Consider the following 20,188-nt stretch of genomic DNA (forward strand, 5'->3'; position numbering starts at 1 on the left):
AAGCCAACCATGGAATAGGCAAAAGACACTAAAAGACATGCCATCTGCCTTACAAAACTTCTCCCTTCCCTCAAGGTAACTTGAACAGAATCCAATGCAACAGATAGCTGCCATATTTTTCACTGGGCTGTCAGTTCCCCTTAGGCACAGAATATTTCTGATTCATCTCTGCATGCTAGTACCCAGCAGATTGAAAACATAATGAACGTTATTCAATGGGGAAAATGAGAAATTCTTTGGGTCTGAGGATGTTAATATTATCCCAGACCCAGTGAAAGAAAGTTCCAATTTTCAGTTTGGCCAAATAGGTAAGTGTTTACTACAAGCTTCTATGTGGTTCAAAGCAAATAAGCTATTCTGAATTCTAATAATTACATTCTCTAAAATATAAAAAACTCAATTGCCCTAAAGCTCTCAATTTTAGTTTTGAAAAACCAATTCTTTCCTAAACAATGGAGTGGGTAACCACAGAAACTTGTGGAATCTCTTTTCCTAGAAAACACGAAGAACAGGAAAGAAGCCAGTCAGTCTGGAAATGGCTTCAAAATCTGCCGATAAGCAAGAAGTTGGGCTGAGTTAGATGCCCCTTGAAGGGTTCCTCTAGACCTATGCCACTAAGAAAAATAATTCTAATAATTCTGTCATTTATGTCCAAGAAAATAAAATTAATCTAACATCTCCCAATACAGTCATTGGAAATTATTTTATTTGGATCTAGTGATGCTTTTACAAACCCATTTTCTTCTTAAATTATAGTAAACTGTACTAAGCTCTTAATTTGAATATGAGCTCCTTAATAATACAGAATAGAAATTGCACTTAACACAGTAAACAAAATTATTTATTCATTTCTCTTTTTCAGTCTATTTCATGACCTTAAATCTACTCATCCCCAAAGCCTTATAAGAAATACTATTTCCTCAAAAATACATCACTCTATTTTTTCCATTTACAGATGTCCAAGGCATTCATTACCCAAATCACAATGCACAGGTGATTAGTGATATCTTCTATTTTCATCTGATTCACAAGTAACAGTTTATTTCTCCCCAGCTGAACTGTAAGCTCAAAAGCCCAAGTTTTGGAGCCCTCATGTTTAAACTGAATTCAAGGTAAGTACTTATTCATCATTAAGTTCTTATTGGCTCACAGGTTGAGTTTAAGCAAAAGGAAAATGTAAAAGCAATACTATTTAACTCTGCACACTGAGCACCTGTATGAAGTTTTGGCAAAGCAGACACTCCACAAAGTCAAAAATAAAGCTTCTCAGACTACTATATATTGGCACTTGCCACTTAGCTGCAACTAACATAGTTGAAGGTTAAGACACACAAGGGACCCAGAGTTAAAGATGCAATTGGTTTAGCTGCTACCCTATAAAGAATGAGCAGCTATCAAGGACGGTCCATTCACATACAGATGGCAGCTACTATAGAAAAGCAGAAAGCACAGCACCTTCCCCAGAAAACAGGGCTATGCATGTTCCGATTTTACATGGAATCCATTATTCATTCTGTCAGACTAAGTCAGTTAAATGACAACAAACAGAAAGGAAAGGAGTGTTAGAAAATTACAGTGTAATAACATGACTGTAAAACTTGTATTTTCTCACTATTCATAATTCAAAGAACACATCTAGATCAGACCAATGGGCTCAAAAGCTCAATCTTAAGTGCATTCCACACACTCATACAGAGAGGCAGACCCCTGGTCCTTTCTCCACATATTAAATGAAAACTTCTGGTCCCTACTATGTGTCAGGTACTGTCTAAGGCATTGGCACTTTATCAAACATGCAATTCTAGTAACATTATATAAAGTCTCAGCTTCATATTTTAGAGGGAAGACACCTCAGGCTTGGCCCAACCTCTTATTTGAGCAAGAAGAAACTCAAGGAACAGAGAGGATAACCTCGTTGGTTATTGTGGCTTTATGAGAACAAAGGCAGGAGTAGAAAACAAACTTTTTATCCCCCCCTCCCCAGTAATAAAATTTACTTTTTCTACTAAGCAAGTATTTCTATATGCTTCCTACACACCAGACAGTATACAAGGTACCAGATACACAGGATTCTGACCCTGGTGCTGTCCTCAAAAGGCACAGTCTAACAGCAAGGCAACAGACAGAAACAGCAAACCATATCTCTAATTGTTTAGGACTTCAATTTTAAAAAAAATAATAATAAAGTTGTAATAGTTTGTTGTAGACTCTTAATAACCCCATGAAGATAAAATCTAGATCTTACTACTCCTGTCATATAGATTGAGAAACTGAAGTATGGAGTGAATAAGGGACTCTACTAAGGTCATCTCCAGTGGCAGCAAAATGCCTAGAAACCAAGTTTATTTACTCCAAGGTAGACATTCTTTTCACACTAGATGGAAAAAAAGCAGATGTTCTTTTTATGTTCAGTTCCTTTCCGACCAAGAGCACACATTTGCAAGACTGCATGCAGAACAACCTGTGGTTGTGAAAGCAAATTTAACTGGCTGTGAGGTGTCATCAGCTGAGGTTAGTTATTTGATGACTGAGTAATCACCCAACAAGACATTGTAAGTAGCATTCTTAAAGTGCCCTTTATATATACAAAGAATAGATGGAAACGGTCCTATCCTTCGGGGAATTAATATGTAGAAAATGGGTATATAAATATTTCAACAAAAAGTGACAAAATTAAATAAACTACAAAAGTAGAATAATCACAAACAATTGCAAATTTAACAAACTAAATGTTTTGCAGAACTTCTAAGAAGACCTGCCAAGAAACTGATAATTCAAGAGTTAAATAGAAAAGAGAAGCCTGTATAGGAGATGACACATGCCAGTCTTCTGATTATTGAAATACAGGCTCTTACTAAAAAATGTTCACCACACTTAAGTAAAATATCAACTTCCTAATTCCTTCATTTCACTTTCCACCATTAGTCAAAATAATTATACAAATATTCCATTTCTCTTCTTCTAGGAAAGTTATTAATTTTGTAATCTTCTCTATTCAAAAGAAATGAATTTCCATCAGTGTGACTTTAGCTAAAAGGGTAAAACTGTGTGATCTCATCGCCCTTTTATTCTTCTATCCTCTTTCAGTTGCAACCTAAATGAAATTAATGATCATTTTTCTCTGGTGCACAGTAAAATTTATATACACATTCAAGAAGAGCAATTTTAACATTAACTTTAATTGTTACTTAATATCATATTTTATTCATACTACTAAACATCATCATGGTCTCATAAAAAGATACAACTATTTTAAACTTAAGCACACTGTAGAATTATTAACAAATTAGACAAAGTTAAAAAGAAACAAATACTAGTAATTTTCAGTTAATGACAGGAAAAATTACTTTAAGAATGAGCTAAAGGGGCTGGTGTCATGGCTTGGTGGTAGAGCAGTTGCCTACCATGCGTAAGACACTGAGTTCAATCCTCAGCACCACCTAAAAATAAATAAATAAAGGTATTGTGTCCATCTACAACTAAAAATATTTAAAAAAAACAACAGGCTATAAAGTAAAAATTATAATCATGCTACCAAAGTAGTAATATTTATTTTAAAAATACAACTCAGGGGAGAAAAAAAAATCTCTTAGTATTCCTGCATTTACTCAGGGGATTCAAACTTAGAGCCAGTTACCTTTCTTTGAAATATTTGGTGAATTTTAGAGGCTGATAAGCAGCAATTTTCAGAACCACCACAGCAGGTTTCACTAGAATTACCACAAGCATATCAAAAAATTATTTCATCATATCTTTTAGTTCTTAAAACTTAATTTCATCACAAGAAGACATATTTTAATAAATACCAGTTTAAAATCTAAATTTGAAGCAAAAACATAGTAACTTGTTTAGGGAAGAGAGAAGCTGGGCTTGAATTCATGTTTAGGTCCTTAAGACAATGACTTGTATGTCAAATTGGATTCTAAAAGTTTAAGGGAGTAATTAAACATGCAGCGACAGTGACATCTAGTGTTAACAGCTGCAAGCCAACTACACTACTATTAAATCCTCAAATGCTGAAGAACTATCCAAAGCTTCTCTTTAAGAACAAACAGAACTTGTGCATTATATTAAATAATAATAATAACCAAAATGGTTCCATAGATTTCCTTCCAGACATTAAAAAGCCTTACTGAAAAAAACAGAGTAAATTAAAGACCAAAAAGTAAATGCATTATTTATTTCACACAGTCAACATCTCCAACTTTCTCCCTTCGTTTAGGAGAGTAATGAATGCACAGGTAGTCTGGAAGGTGTTCTGATAAGAGTTTCACAATCTTTTAAACTTTCGCCTATATGATTAAAGATACTGCACAGATAGTAAATACTCGATAACACATCAGGAAAAAAGAATGTAGGACATTTCAGGAATACTTGAAGAAGACACAAAGAAAAAAGAATAGTTACTGCAGTGAGAAACAAGTCTATATTTCAGCCCTGGCTTCCTTGCTTTATATTTGTTGATTTGAAAGGTCAACTTTGTAATCAGTTGATATTTTTGCCCAAGGATTTAGAATTTGGCAGCACAGGTTAATTCATTATACCATTTTTATAGTTTTATGCTACAGATGAATCTGTAAAAGTAAGCAAAATTTCGACAATTATTTTTGGCCAGGACAATTTTGTGTAAAAAGAAAAGTTAGCATTAGATGAAGCTTACTTACCTATTTGTTTTGGAAAGTTCGTCCTTTCCCCTTTTAACTCCAAAAATTCTTGTGATCAAGGAACTAAAGAGAAGAGTGGATGAATTTCTCACCTATTATAAAAATAAACACACAATATGGGTCAAGGAATATTTATGGCATGAAATCAACATGTATAATGGTCAACTAGGTATTCCAATCATTATACCATTGGCTAGTGTAGGACTAAAGAAAACATGGTTTGTTTTCACAAAATGAGACAACTTTTTTAAAAAAAAACTTAATAGTAATTGACTCAATGAACTCTTAAGCCCTAACTCCAAACACAATATAGTTTTTTCCTATTCTAATATTATCAATTGATTTCATTTTGTCCTTGAATTGAATCACCAAACAGTACTTTAAGAAAAAAAAACTATTTTTCATATCCTTCCTGACAATGATTATTCTAGACCTCAACTCTTTTCACTTATTTTTCTGTACTTACCTACCTGTGAGAAAATACTTGTAAGACTTAATTTCAAAGAATCCATGTAATAAATAGTCAAGAAAATACTTAATATTCCAAATGCCATTAACTTCACAATGCCAATAATATAGCCAAGGGATATTAACCCTAAAATTATATGATAGAACTGATTAATAAAAACAAGAGGCAAGAATAATGTTAATAAACTTGGATCATTTCTCCAAGACACTACAGAGTATGTTTTCCAAGCCAATGCATCAAGATACTTGGGAATTTCACGACAATGTCTTGAATATTCTAGCATTATTGGTCTTCCTCAATCACCTTGCCAAATCAGAGTAGAGAGGTTTAAGTATGTACTGCCTTCCTTATGGTGTGCAAGGCAATATATCAGCACCACAGAGAATATCTAGAAATAGAAGACACACAATTGCTGCCATCATAGAGCTTATTTTCTAATTAGGTAAGTGATCATATGGTATGTTAAGTAGCAATATAATCAGAAAAGTCATTAAAAGTAATAATGCAGGCTGGAGCCATAGCTCAGTGGTAGAGCCCTTGCCTCGCACATGTGAGGAACTGGGTTTGATCCTCAGCACCACACAAAAATAAATTAATAAACAAAGATTTTTTTAAAAAAGTAATAACTTGAGATTTAGAAAACCACTTCCTGAAACCATTGCATAAGGGTCACAAACTCAAACGCCCAGTAGAAGCAGGGAGCAACAGAGGCAGCAGTGGACTGTGTCTAATTTAGTCCCTGCTCAGCTTCAGCTGACTAGCTGCCATGAAGGAATGCAAGCCTAATGTTGCCAGATCTTCTGCTTTTTTAACAGAAGCCAGAAACATGATTTTTATGTGAAATCTCACTATTTTGAAATGTTGGCAACAAATTAAAGAAAAGGGGTGGTGGAAAAATGACCATAGAGTCCAAATAAAATCCATACCAAAATTGCAATGAAACCCTAATCTTGGACAGATCTACTTAGGTCCATTCAATAGTCAGCAAACATTAATGGAGTCCCTACTACATGCCCTGCCTAATATGCCCAAACTGTAACAAATAGATCCATCCTGTCAATATCAGTACCACCTCTGCCTATCACAGGTCTTGATTATCTTACTCAGTCTCAGAAGGCTTGGTAAGGACATTTAGGACACCATTACTTCCCTCAAATCATAACAATGATAAAACACAAAAAGAAAGGTTAAAAGTAGGCCTCAGTGATAGAGTGCTTGCCCAGCACCACAAGTAATAACAAAAAAATAAACAAAACACAACAGAAACACAAATTCCATTTTGCCCTAAACCAAACTCTCTGACAAAGGCTGCCAGATGCACTAAAGTTAAACATCTGGAGATGTTGAGAATACACACTTTAAACAAAACCATAGGGTTTTTTTTTCACTTTGTGAAACAGGCACAACCCAGAAATAAAATTCTTTTTTTTTAATCAATAGACTGAGGGCAAGAGACAGATAATGCATTTTAGTAATATTAATATGGACAAATGGAGCCGGGTGCAGTGACACACGCCTGTAATCCCAGAAAGGCCGGGGGACCACAAGTTCAAAGGCTGAGGCAGGGGGACCACAAGTTCAAAGCCAGCCTCAGCAACTTACTGAGGCCTGAGCAGCTTAGTAAGACCCTGTCTCTAAATTAAAAAAAAAAAAAAAGATGAACCAATGGGTATCAATACTATCAGCTTGATCCATCCTGCATAGGCTGAATGTTTGTGCCTCCTTCCCCAAATACATATGTAGAAATCCTAACCTTCAAAGTGATGGCTTTGGGAGGTGGGGTACTTAGGATATGATTAGGTTATGAAATCTTTACACTTATAAATGAAATATTAAATGCTCATATTAAAGAGACCAGAGAGAGAGAGAGAGAGAGAGAGAGAGAGAGAGAGAGAGAGATCCATTGCCCCCTTTAACCTTTTACAAGATAAGGCAACTTCTATGAACCAAAAAGCAGGCCCTCATGAGACACTGAATCTGCTGGCACATCGATCTTGGATTTCCCAGCCTCCAGAACTATGAGAAATAAATTTTTGCTGCTTATAAGTCACCCATTCTGTGGCATTTTGTTATAGCAGCTCAAACAGACCAAGAAATCCATTATAAAATTCCTCCATTTAGTAGCCAATTATGATCAATACCTATTCTGATACATATAGCAAAACGGTGATACTCTATCAGAACTTCTGCATTAATTACTTAACATTCCCAGAAAAAATTTTAAAAACTTTCCCTAATCATCTATTTGGTTACCCTGTTCACTCAATACAGAATTATTTGCATGTATTAACCAATTTTCCATTCAGGGCAGAGCAAACCTCCAAAAGTAATCAATTGATGATACTTGGTTTTATTTATTTATTTTTTTTAAAGAGAGAATGGGGGGCGCAGAGAGAGAGAGAGAGAGAGAATTTTAACATTTATTTATTTTTTCTTAGTTCTCGGCGGACACAACATCTTTGTTGGTATGTGGTGCTGCTGAGGATCGAACCCGGGTCGTACGCACGCTAGGCGAGTGCACTACCGCTTGAGCCACATCCCCAGCCCCCAATACTTGGTTTTAATATTTTAAAAATGACTTTCCCTTCTTTGAGATACAATACACATACTGTAAAATTCACCATTTTGAAGTATACAAGTCAGTGGTTTTTACTATATTTCTAAAGTGGGAGACTATCACCACTAAATCAACAATATTTTCACAGCCCCAAAATGAAACCCTGCACACATTAGTCATCATTTTCCCTCCACCCATAGTAGGAAAGCACTGATCTATTTCTGTCTCTAAATATTTGCCTATTCCAGACATTTCATATACATAGGATCATGAAACAGATGGCCTTTTATGTAAGCCTTCTTTCACTCAGCACAATATCCTCAAGATTCACCCATATTCTAACATTTTTTGATATGTTCTTCCTTTTTATGGTAATATCCCATAATAGAGATATATCACATTTTTTAAATCTGTTCAGCATTTGATGGGACATTTGGCTTGTTTCCCATTTTTTGGCTATTATGGATAATGCTACTGAAAACATCTGTGCACAAATTTTTGTATCAACATGTTTTCACTTCTCTTAGGTATACATCCAGAAGTAGTATGGTAAATTATTACAGTAACTCTGCTTGTAGGAACTGCCAAAATGGTGGTACCATTTTATATTCTGATTAGCAATATATTAGGGCTTCAATTTCACCAATTCTGTGATTCTGCACATCTTCCTCAATACTTTTATTGTCCATCTTTTTAATCTTAGTGAGTACAAAATGGTATCTCATTGTGGCTATGATTTGCATTTCCCTAATGATGCTAAACATCTTTTTATGTACTTATTGACCATCTGAATATCTTTTGGGGGGAAATATATTCAAATGAATTGTCCATTTTTTTAATTGGGTTATCTTTTTATTATTATTGAGTTCTAAGAGTTTTCTGTATATTCTTAATTTTGATCAAGTCTAATTTACCTATGTTATTTTCTGTTGCTTGTACCTTAGGTGTTGTATCTAAGACACTGTTAACCCACTCCAAGGTAGAAAAACTTACACAAGTTTTCTTCTAAAATTTTTATAGCTCTTACATTTAGATTTTTGATCCATTTTTAGTTCCTCAAACATGAAATTCATTCCCTTGCATTATAGCTATCTAATGGTACTAGTACTATTGGTTGAAAGAACTATTCTTTCTCCATTGATCTTTGAGCACTATTTTTTAAATTTTTTGTGGAGATTTATTTCTGGACAATCAATCCTATTCCATGATTTATATGTCTATCCTGATGTCAAATCCATAATCAAATTTACTACTGCTTAGTAGTAATTTTTGAAATTGGGGCCTATGAGCCCTTTGACTTTTTTTCAAGATTGTTTTGTCTAGTATGGGACCCTTGTATTTTTTTAACATATATTAGGACCAAAATATTAATTTATGCCAAAAAATATTCAGATGGAATTTTAACAGAAATTATGTTGAATCTGTAGATCAATTTGGGGAATATTATCATCTTAATGATAGAACGTCTTCCAATAATGAACATGGGATATCTGGTCCTCTTGCATTTCTCTGAATAATGTTTTCAGATTTTCAGTGTGAAAGGTTGCACTTTTTCTGTTAAATTAATTTCCTTTTAAAAAATATTTTTATTAGTTATTGATGGGCCTTTATTTATTTGTTTATATGTGGTGCTGAGAATAGAACCAGTTTCTCACACATGCTGGGCAAGCACTCTACCACTGAGCCACAACCCCAGCCTCATCTTCTGTTAAATTTATTTCTAAAGTATTTTATTCTTCTTTATATTTTTATTAGTGCATTACAGTTATACATAATAGTGGTATTCTTTGTGACATGTACATACATGCATATATTGTAATTTACTCCATTTCATTCTCTAGACTTCCCCTTTCCCTCCCTTCCTCCTTTCCTGAATCCCCTTTCTCTACTGATCTTTCTTCTATTTATTTTATTACCTTTATTTATTTAATTTTTAATAGGTGCATTATAATTATACATAAAACTGTGACTCATTGTGATATATGCATACAGCACATAGCATAATTTAGTCCATTTAGTCTTCCTCCACTCCACCCTGCCCTTCAATGACTTTCTTCTATTATACTATTCTCCCTTCTGTTTTCATCAGATTCCCTTTTATTATTCCTTATTTCTCTTCACTTCCACACAGGAGAGAAAAGATTTGACCCTCGTCTCCCTGAGTCTGGCTTATTCACTTAGCATGTTGTTCTCTAGTTCTATCCATTTATCAGCAAATGATATAATTTCATTCTTCTTGATGGCTGAGTAGAACTCTATTGTGTACTGCCAGTGTCTCGGCTGGCACTGAATCACGAGCCACTACACAGCTTTGTAGATTCAAATAGCAATTCTTTATTCCAGAACTCACACCGGCCTCCAGCTAACATGTTCTGATCCAATCTCCAAAATCCCGCCGCCCCCAATCACCTACTCCACAGAGGCTTTTTCCAAATCCAATTTGAATCTCAACAGGAACACGCAGCAGGAACACCCTAATCCCAGCAGCAATAATCTTCAACCTCCAACTTCCCTAAAACCCCTATTGTCTTAAAGTGGGAATGCCTTAAACCCAAATTATCTTAAGCCCGGATACTTCCTCAAACCTGCAGGATACTTCCTCAAACCTGGATCCACCCTCATTCACCTTGAGCAGGGTCGCCTTTCTCAAACACACATGCAAGGTCACAGCAGATTTCAAAGGCAAGTCCATTTAACATGGGGTACGCTGGCAAGGATTTTGAATCGTCATTTCTACTTGGCAATGGCCCTCAGCAGTGTACATATGCCATACATTTTCTTCTCTTATTCTTTTTTAAAAATTCTTTTTGAATTAATGTTTGGACTATTCATTGCTCAAGTAAAAATGATTTTGATACTTTTATCTTGTATTCAGCCACCTCATTGAACTTGTTTATTAGCTCTAATTTATGTGAGTGTGTTCCTTAGGATTTTCTACATAAAAGATCATGGCATCAGAAAATAAAAACAGTTACACATTCCTTTATTACATCTTATTTTGGCCTGATTGCCCTAGTTAGGAGTTCTAATGTAATGCTGAACATAAGTGGCAAGAGTGTATACCCTTGACCTTTTACTGATCTTAAGGGAGAGCTTTCAGTTTTTCACCAGTAAGTATATGCTATGTTTTCCACTGCTGTTCTTGATCAGGTTGAGAAAATTCCATTCCTAGTTCATTGAGTGTTTTTAATCATGAAATGGAATTAGATTATTGTCAAATGCTTTTTCTACATCTGCTTAAACATCATTTAATTTTTGCCCTTTATTCATTACATGTTACATTAGCTGATTTCCTATGCTGAGATGTATACTGTTTTAAAACTGTTGAAGTTAAAAAACAGACCACTAAATAGTTATTATAAAGGGTCAGTTGGTCCCATTATTTTTGAGACTGTGGCAAGGCAAACCATCATGGCAGGGAGCATGTAGTAGAGAACAACTGTTTACCTTATGGGAGTCAGAAAGCAAAAGAAAAGAGAGGAGGGATGTAGGTCCCAACAGGATTTTCGAGAGCACGCCTCCATGACCTAACTTCCTCCCACTAGGCCCCACCTCCCAAAGGTTCTATTACTTCCCAATAGTACCACAGGATGGTGATCAAGCCTTTCACACATGGGCCTCTGGGGAAATTCTTAGATCCAAACTATAGCAACAGTAATACAATAAAAGCAAATTCCTTTGGGGAAAAATGAATGAAGGAGTAGGCAAGTTAAAAAAAGATTAAAAACAGAATTAGTGGTAAAGTTGAAAATGCAGAGATTAGAACAACTGTCAAGTAATTCTACCTATAAACAATTCTTTTTATCAGGGAAAACCAGAATACTTCCTGCTCTCTACCTCTTTCTTCACTGAGTCTCCAACATATGGTTGGCAGGGACTTGGTAGTCAGCTGCAAAGTGACAACTGTTACCAAAGTATTTCTCTTCTATTCATTGAATAGATAATTTTTTTCTTTCTTTCTTGGCATAAGAAAGCTTCTATATATAGACTTGTATAAGAGAAGAATTTATTAGCTCTAATTTATTAGAAAATTAGGTTACACCAGGTTGTATGCGTGTGTACAAGCACATATGTACACTCATTTTTTAATTACATAACATATAAACTCCCTTAACAAATATTCAAAAAATATGAAAGGGGAGCCCACCCTGTGCAATTGCTATGTAGCATGATCACTGACACACCATACACCCCTAGTAGGCAGTCAAGGATAGGGTCAAGATACAACATTTTAATATTCTGTCCAGGGTATGTGATACAGGTTTAGAGCAGAAAGAGACATTTTTTGAAAAAAATTAAATGAGATTTGAGTTCTAAGCCATGTGACTTTGAAGAAATCCTACACCTATAATCCAGAAAAACCATGCCATATTTTCTGGGCTTCTAAGGAGAAGACCAGCAATACTTGAGTTCTTGGTAACTGTCTTCCAAAGCTGTAAGATACTTCTCCCATGAGAGGTCAAAAGTAAAGAAAGGGTTTCCACTAATCCATACAGCATCTATAAGTGAATTAGAAAAAATGTACCTCTTCCTCTGAGTAAATGAAGCTCCATTCCAAGGCACATAGCATGATGAGTGGAGCACAGCTGGATTTCAAGACTACACAGCCCTAAGCCTGGAACCTTCATAGCAACTTCACAACTGCCAGAGGGCAGAGTCATTGGTGCCAACAAGACACAAAGTAACCGTGGCAGTGCTGCCAGGAAGATCTGAAAGTGTCTTTTTTGTATATTCCTCTGATATCCCCTGCATGCTGTGAATCAGAACTGACTTGAGAGAAGCAAGATAAAACTGTTCTAGATGAAAATATAACCTCAGGATGGGTCATAGGAGGACCCTAGTTGGGTTGCTAGGCAAGCTCTATTGGAAAGGCTGAGAGTTGCCTAGGGAAAGGCAATCAGGTGTCCAACAGTCACTAAACATAATAAAGAGAATCAGATGCTATTTTAAAAGAACAACTGCCCAGAAAACTCTAAGGATCTATGCATATGTATCTATAAGTCATTTTATGTAACTTAAATTTTGACTAAACTAACTTCATCTACAAAATGTACATCAAACATAATCATTTCTTACCATCTTTACTAACATTTCTCTATTCTAGGCCATCATCACCTTTTGGCAGAACTATTATAATAGCTTCCTGATTGGTCTTCCTCCTTCCTTCTTGCCACCTTAGAATCAAGTCCCCATTTATCTAGATTAATAAAAAAACCCATCATTCCCTGCTATAAAACCCCCTTGTGAAGGATTTTTCAATAGGCTTTTCAATAGCAGAAGGAATCACAGTTGCATTTCAAGTATTTATGCCAACACTTGTCCAAGTTGGGTTAATGCCCCAAGGGGTAAACTCTGACCAACAAGAAACAAGCAATGGGACTCTTCTAAGAGGTGGTAGTTTCACATAGAAGATGTACCATGTGACAAGACAACCAGCTCAGTTTTCTTGCAAGGTTAGGGCCTACTTGGTAGCATCTTTCCTCCTTTCTTGCCTTATTTATTGTTTTCTTTCATTCTTGCTGCTCTGGGTTTGTACCACTCAATAAAACCTTACCTCCAGTTGCTTTCTGAGGACAGGGCCCAAGCCCTACAAATCAGCTAAAATGACCTTTTCTGCAATCCTATCACACACAAAACTGCTTTACCACACTTCAGATTCTGAAGTCAGACAGATAATAGTTGCACATTCTTAGACAAAGGTATTTCACGTCTCTTAGCCTTATTTTATTTATATATAAAATATGAAGTATAATAAAGTTTACTGAAATTAATCAATGTAATATAAATGATGCCAGGTACATTATTTATTTTAGTATTTCCAGTGCTTAATATGTCATCTACTACACTGTAGGTATGCCTAATGCCTACAATGTTTACAATAGTACATTTTCTCTGTATTTAAAAAATTCCAACCAAGTAGCAAAGATTGAAAGACCTGTAAGGTCTCAATACAAATAGTCAGTAATCTGTAAAAACACATTAAATCTATACATGAATGCTCTCTGAAAAATGGCCCTTTACTGCAAATAATTCACTTTACCTGGGTTTTTGCCTCTCCAACTTATCAGGAAAAACAATTAAGTCAAAAGTACAGATGTCGCCAGCTTTAGGCACAATATATTCCTGAGAGGATGCACACAAATCAAATTTCTGTAAATCAAACCATATTTCACAAGCACTAGGGGAAAAACACCCTTTAAAATGACTTCAACAAATAATGCTATAGTAAACTGTTACTGTAAAATGAAGGTTTCTTCATAGCCGGTGATTATGTTGACATATAATTTCATTAGGTTTTCATAAGAAAGGAAATACAGCAATCAGCATATGGCAACATGAGCTCCCTCCCACCCCACATGAAGTCCCATGCTTGCTCAGGACTCTACAAGCAAGAAGATCATCACCAGAACTGAACACAGCCAATGCTATGCCTGGAGTCTGTGAAACTGTTGTTATAAAGTTAAAAAAATTTATGGCAACAGTATAGATTGTCACAGGTATGATGTTACTTTGTCTGACAAAGCAAGAACAGCAAATAGAAACAAAATATTCCTATACAACCAGTGTTCAAAAGGAAGATTCCAGTTAATAAAATTATCATAAGCATTTATATTATTACAAGCTTTTGTGGATATATATATGGATATTGATAGTATTCATGCATAAAACTCACAGGATAAAAAATATGCATCAGAATCATGATAACTCTGTGGTGGCTTAACAGGTAACTCATTTTAAAGGTTTCTCTTATGTTTTCCTTTATTTTAAAAAATTTTTCAGGCATATGCATTACTGTTTTGGGTCTCACAAATGGACTTCCACAAAGGAATCATTTGTTTCTGACACTTTTGGCTTTGGCAAAAAGTTGGGAAAATCACCACATTTCACACTGCTAAAGCCCTTTCACAGAAAATATTTCTTGTATTATCTGGATTAGACTTGAAGAAAACAATATTAATATTGTTGGCAATCAGTTTTACCATCTCTAATTTTCCTGATGATCAAGCCACATTCCTACATCTCTGATTACATTGATGGTATACGGGTATTGTTCTACTTCCTATAAATGTAAAAGGTAAAAGCTGTGCCTTCAAGGGCAGTTATGCAATGCTCCTAGACAGAATTCCAAAAGTCTGCATCTCTTACAAGAAGATGCCCAATTGTCTAGGCAAATGTTGGCAACCTTGAGGAGTGTTCCTCACACTGGGAGTCTGTGCCTTTGGCAGCCACTGCAACAGACTGAATCTCAATTAGAGGCTTATCATATTGGTACGGAATGGTTTGTGCAGCCTACTAATTGGAACGCCTGCCTGTCTAGTAAATACTCCACTCTGTGGATTTTGTTTTGTTTGTGGGAGTTGTGGGTGGGGAGTTACAAAGGATTGAACTCAGGGGGACTTAACCATTTGAGCCACATCCCCAGCCCTACTTTGCATTTTATTTAGAGACAGGGTCTCACTGAGATGCTTATGCCTCACTGTTGCTGAGGCTGGCTTTGAACTCATAATCCTCCTGCCTCAGATCTCCGAAGCTGCTGGGATCACAGGCATGGGCCACCACACCCCACCACTCTGTGGGTTTAAGACCTAGGTTCTTTGCTCCTCCCCTCCCCTTTGCCAAGCATTTTTGTAAAGCCACATGTCAAGCGCCTATGAATCATAGGTTATTGTCCTTTACTCTAGAAGACACAATGACATAGGAGAAAAAAAAATAAGGGTTTCTCCAAGGAATCATGAAAAAAGACATATGAAAGTTTCCTTTCTTAAATCTAAGAAGTACACTAGGTACTGCTCACAGTCTTTACAGAGTTCTAAGTCAAATGGTTTCTGGACAGTGTTATATTGAAAAAAAAGTGATTCAATATTTAGACTTCTATTTAATGTTTTGTGCTTGATTTTTCAACTTTTGATAGAATATATTGGTACCACTCACTCAACATATGATATACAGAATCTACAACATCCAAAAAGAGATACATTAAGATACTAAGAAAGAGTTGGTCTGTTTCTAGATCAATATTACTAATCAGTAGGGAAATGCAAAGCAAAATCATAAAGGGATACCACTTCACACCCATCAGGAAGAACTATCATTTTAAAAAATGAAAATCCTAAGTGAAGACTTAAACAAATTGGAACTCTTGTGCATTGCTGATATGAACGTAAAATGATACTGTCTCTATGGAAGAGTTTGATGGTTCCTCAAAAAGTTAAAACATAGAATTACCCTATAATACACCCAAATTAACTGAAAACAGGGACTCAGATAACTTGTATGCTAATGCTCACTGCTGAATTACCATAATAAGTAAAATGTGGAAACAATCTATCAACAGATGAGTGGATAAAGAAAATAAAGTACACACATACAATGAAATGTTATGCAAACTTAAAAAGGAATAAAATTCTGACATGTTACAACTTGGTTGAAACTTAAAGACATTATATTAAATGAAATAAGCCAAATATAAATTAATAAATATTGTTATGATTCCACTTATAAGAGATATTAGGTCAGGTAAATTCATAGAATCCAAAGGTATTACAGAGGTTACCGGGGATAAGAAAATACAGGAAGTCAAAACTTAATGAGTATAGAGCTTTTGTTGGGGATGACAAAAAGGTTCTGAAAATGTGTAATGTGATGAATATTGTATACACTTATGCCAAGTTAAATGGTTAAAATGGCAAATTTAAAAAAAAAGATAACTGACTTTAAACAAAAGTAATAACAACCTAGGGCAGGCTTACAACACAAAAAAAGTAAAATGTATAACAATAGCAGCATCAAGATAGGAAGAAGAAAAGGGAAGCAAAATATTAAGTTCTTATACTTTAAGTGGCACAGCAAAATATCACTCAAGGGTAGACTGTGATAAGTTAAAGTTATAGCTTACTGCACTAAAATAAAAGACTTAAGTCTAATAAACCAACAAAAGAGATAAAATGAAGCCATAAAACATCAAGAATCAAAATATAGTCTGATCCAAGAATTTATTCCCTAGAGAAATTCCTTGATAAAATGCAATACATATTTTTTTATCATCCAGTGAAAGGTTTATTAAAACTTAATCAGAGGTACAATTAAATCAATGAAAGTAAATGGCAAAAGCACTCACTGCCCAGACTGGTGAGGTAAAACCCAGAATTGCAGCCTTAGCTCCATCGGCAACATACGGAATGATATTTTCTCCTAGAGGTGTATCTCTAAACAAGGCTCTGAGGATATTCAAAGCATGAACCTAGGACAAGAAGTTCAAAATTAGCTGTGGGTTAATAACTATGGTGATTCTAAATCTGTATATAAAATTACAAGAAGAAAGTAATAATATGCAAATGAAACAGTAGATTTAATAAAATAATAATTGATAAAAATAATTTTTAGACATTAGTAAGAACAACGTAATAAAAAAAATTTGATCCAACGAACCTATAAGGAATCCTGAATCTACAAACACATTCTTTTCAAGGAACATTTATTCTTTAAAATGGCCTCAAACAAGGAACATTTATTTTTTAAAATGGCCTCAAATATAGGATTTCATTTTTATAACATTAAAGTAAAAGGTAAAACTAAAGTGTTAGAAATTAGGATTTTGGTTACTGTCAGGGAAACAGTGCTGATTAGAAGAGAACATGAAGGGCCCTTGGTGTCCTAGAAAAGTTCTGCTTCTTTCTTGTTACACAAATGTGATCATTTTGTGAAGCTGTAATGACTTGCACACTGTATATTATAATTAAATCTAAAAATGCATATAAAATATGACAGGGACAGCATGAGAAAGGAAGAACATAAGCCAATCTCAATTATGAACCCAGTGAGAAGCATAAATGTATATCCTTTCTAAAGAAAATTTAATAATGTATAAAAACATGTCAAAGTTGAGTTCATTCTCAGTATGCAAATATATTATATTTAAAAATCAGCATAAGTGCTGGGAATGTAGTTCAGTGGTAGAGCAATTGCCTAGCGTGTACAAGGCCCTTCAATCCCCAGCATTGAAAACTACAACAAAAAGAATAACATGTAATTCATGATATTTGAAAATTCTAGGGAAAAACAAAACGTATTTATCTCAAATGATGCAGGAAAGCACTCAACAATTGTTTTTTTTTAATCAGATAAAGGACAGATTAAAAATTTCAACAAATAACAACAACATAAAGATGCCTGCTATCTCTATTTCTAGCAAAATTGTGCTACAGGTTCCAGCAGCAAAATAAGATAAATAAAAATTTTTAAAAGACTAAGCATTAGAAAGCTAACAAACTTAGGATTACCTACTAGGGATACAATTATCTATAAAGAAAATCCTAAGAATTTATAGACAAGTCATTAGTTGTATTATAGCAGTGCAGGTAAGTTGCTAAACATAAGTACAACAATTACCAAAAAATCAATTTCATTCTCACAGAGAACAACACATAATATAAAATTTAGAAATATCATTTATAAGAAAAATATATAGAAATAAATCTCATAAAAGATTCATAAGACTTTTAAGAGGAAAATATATGCATTCCTACCCACAAGGTATGAGAATTTCTGTTGCTTACCAGCACCTTGGTATTATGAGACCTTTACAGTTTTTACTTTTCTGTATGAAATGGCTCGGACTCGGGGGCCAGAGGCGGCACGACGCTGCGGGGGAGTGGGCAGCGCGGGCGGGCCAGGGGTCGGCGGGACCCGGGGACGGGGGACCGGGGAACCGGAGACCCGGCGCGGGAGCGCGGCTCGGGCGGGCAGGGGGCTCCGGCGCCGGGGGAGGATGCGCGGGCGGCGGGGCTCTGCCGCAGGCGCCAGGTCTGTGCCCGGAATGCCGGGAGCCGCGCCGGGGCGGGGGGAAGGGGTCGGCGGGGGGAGGGGGGGAAGGGGTCGGCGGGGGGGGGGGGGGAAGGGGTCGGCGGGGGGGGGGGGGGAAGGGGTCGGCGGGGAGGGGGGGAAGGGGTCGGCGGGGGGGGGGGAAGGGGTCGGCGGGGGGGGGGGAAGGGGTCGGCGGGGGGGGGGGGGGGAAGGGGTCCGCGGGGCGGGGGGGGGGGAAGGGGTCCGCGGGGAAGGGGGGAAGGGGTCCGCGGAGCGGCGGGGGGGAAGGGGTCCGAGGGGCGGGGGGGAAGGGGTCCGCGGGCCGTGGGGGAGGGGAAGGGGTCCGCGGGGCGGCAGGCGGCGCCCCGGGGCCGGGCGCAATGGGCGGGAAGGTGCGGCGGCCTCAGGCGCGCCGGGCCGGGTCGGGGTCGGGTCCTGGGAGGCCCCCTCCTACCTATGCCGGGGGCCACACAGACGGAGTAGAGCAGCGAGGACGAGAGGGAGAAGAAGAAGATCGCAGCGAGCAGCGAGCGGCGCGGCAGCCACAGCAGCCCCCGGCGGGCGCACATGCTGCAGCCGGGCGGCCGCTCGAGGGCCCGGCCTGCTCCTGCCGCTCCTGTGCGCCGCCGCCTGGGCCTCGGCCGCCGTCTCCGGAGCCTCGCGGGCCGCCGCCGCCGCTGCCGCCTCGCGGATCCCAGCCAACGGCCGCCTCGCGGATCCCAGCCAACGGCCGCCGCAGGACGGGCCACATGAAGCGGGCGGGGCCGCGCGGCCCGGAGCCAGCGCAGCGACGGGGGCGGGGCGGGCGGTCGCACAGGGGCGGAGGGGCGGGACCAGCGCCGCCGGGCACCGTCGCAAAAGACCCGCGCGCTCGCCACCCGACCCCAGTAGCCCCCGCGGCCGCGCAGCGGCTTTAGGGAGCGTCACTAAATGACGACAGCCCCTCTCCCCGCGGGGCCACCGCCCAGGCTTGCAGGGAGCGTGTCTCAAGAGCCAGCCGGCTTGCGCTCAGGCTCCTCGAGAAGGGGGCCAAGGGGCCATCTGCAAAGTCTGACGGTCTGATAGCCCACTGCAGCAGAAGAACTGGGATTGTAATGCTTGGGGGGCTCGGCTTTCATTCATTCGTTTATTTATTCAGTCAATCAATTCATTATTTATTTATTGGATGCCAGATGCAGTTGTTGGTGCTGAGAACAAAACAGATTAAATCTCTTGTCTTATTTGAACTTATATTCATGTGGAGGAGAATAAACGCAAGTCAATCAATAATTATCTGGTACTAATAACAGATATGAGCAAAATAAAACAGGAGGATGTGTTGGCAGCAGGCTACAGTAGACAAGGAAGGTCTCCCTAAGCAGCTGACATCAGCTGAGACCAAGGGTGAGAAAGAGCCAGCCACAAGTGAGGACAGAACAGTGCCACCAGGGGGAACAGCAGGGCAAAGGCCCTGAGGTGGAGAAAGCCCACTCTGGCCCCAGGTTGAACCCAAGGCCAGCAAGTGAAGTAGGAGACCTGTAGACAGGTGCACATCCCACGGAACAGGGAACCAAAGAGGAAACTGACATTGCTATAAGGAGAAGCAAGTCACGCCCTTCCACGCAAAACTGGCCTGACTCTGAAGGCAGGCCCTTGACTACTGAGCCGTAAACTGCCTCAGTGGTCTCTCTGCACCCTGCAGCTCATTCTGTAGGC

General features: G+C 38.0%; 1 protein-coding gene across 12 annotated transcripts in view; it reads right to left on the reverse strand.

The window, feature by feature from the left end:
• LOC144373975 (transport and Golgi organization protein 1 homolog) overlaps positions 1 to 19,144 on the reverse strand; it is a 153,845-nt gene extending 134,701 nt beyond the window's left edge. For 7 of the 12 annotated variants that reach the window (XM_078036940.1, XM_078036942.1, XM_078036941.1 and 4 more), the window contains exons 1-3: positions 18,948 to 19,144; positions 16,809 to 16,931; positions 4,665 to 4,756 (exon numbers count right to left, since the gene is read on the reverse strand). Coding sequence is in view for 1 of the 12 variants with exons in the window: in XM_078036943.1 (XP_077893069.1) it covers position 16,809 (1 nt within the window). In the remaining 11 variants the exon portion in view is untranslated. Of the gene's footprint in view, positions 1 to 4,664; positions 4,757 to 16,808; positions 16,932 to 18,246; positions 18,360 to 18,947 lie in introns of those variants that run through there. The other 5 variants (XM_078036943.1, XM_078036947.1, XM_078036944.1 and 2 more) reach the window with 4 other exon arrangements.
• Positions 19,145 to 20,188: the final 1,044 nt, after the last annotated feature.

This window comes from Ictidomys tridecemlineatus, unplaced genomic scaffold (genome assembly GCF_052094955.1).
Source record: "Ictidomys tridecemlineatus isolate mIctTri1 unplaced genomic scaffold, mIctTri1.hap1 Scaffold_54, whole genome shotgun sequence".
Lineage (NCBI taxonomy): Eukaryota > Metazoa > Chordata > Mammalia > Rodentia > Sciuridae > Ictidomys > Ictidomys tridecemlineatus.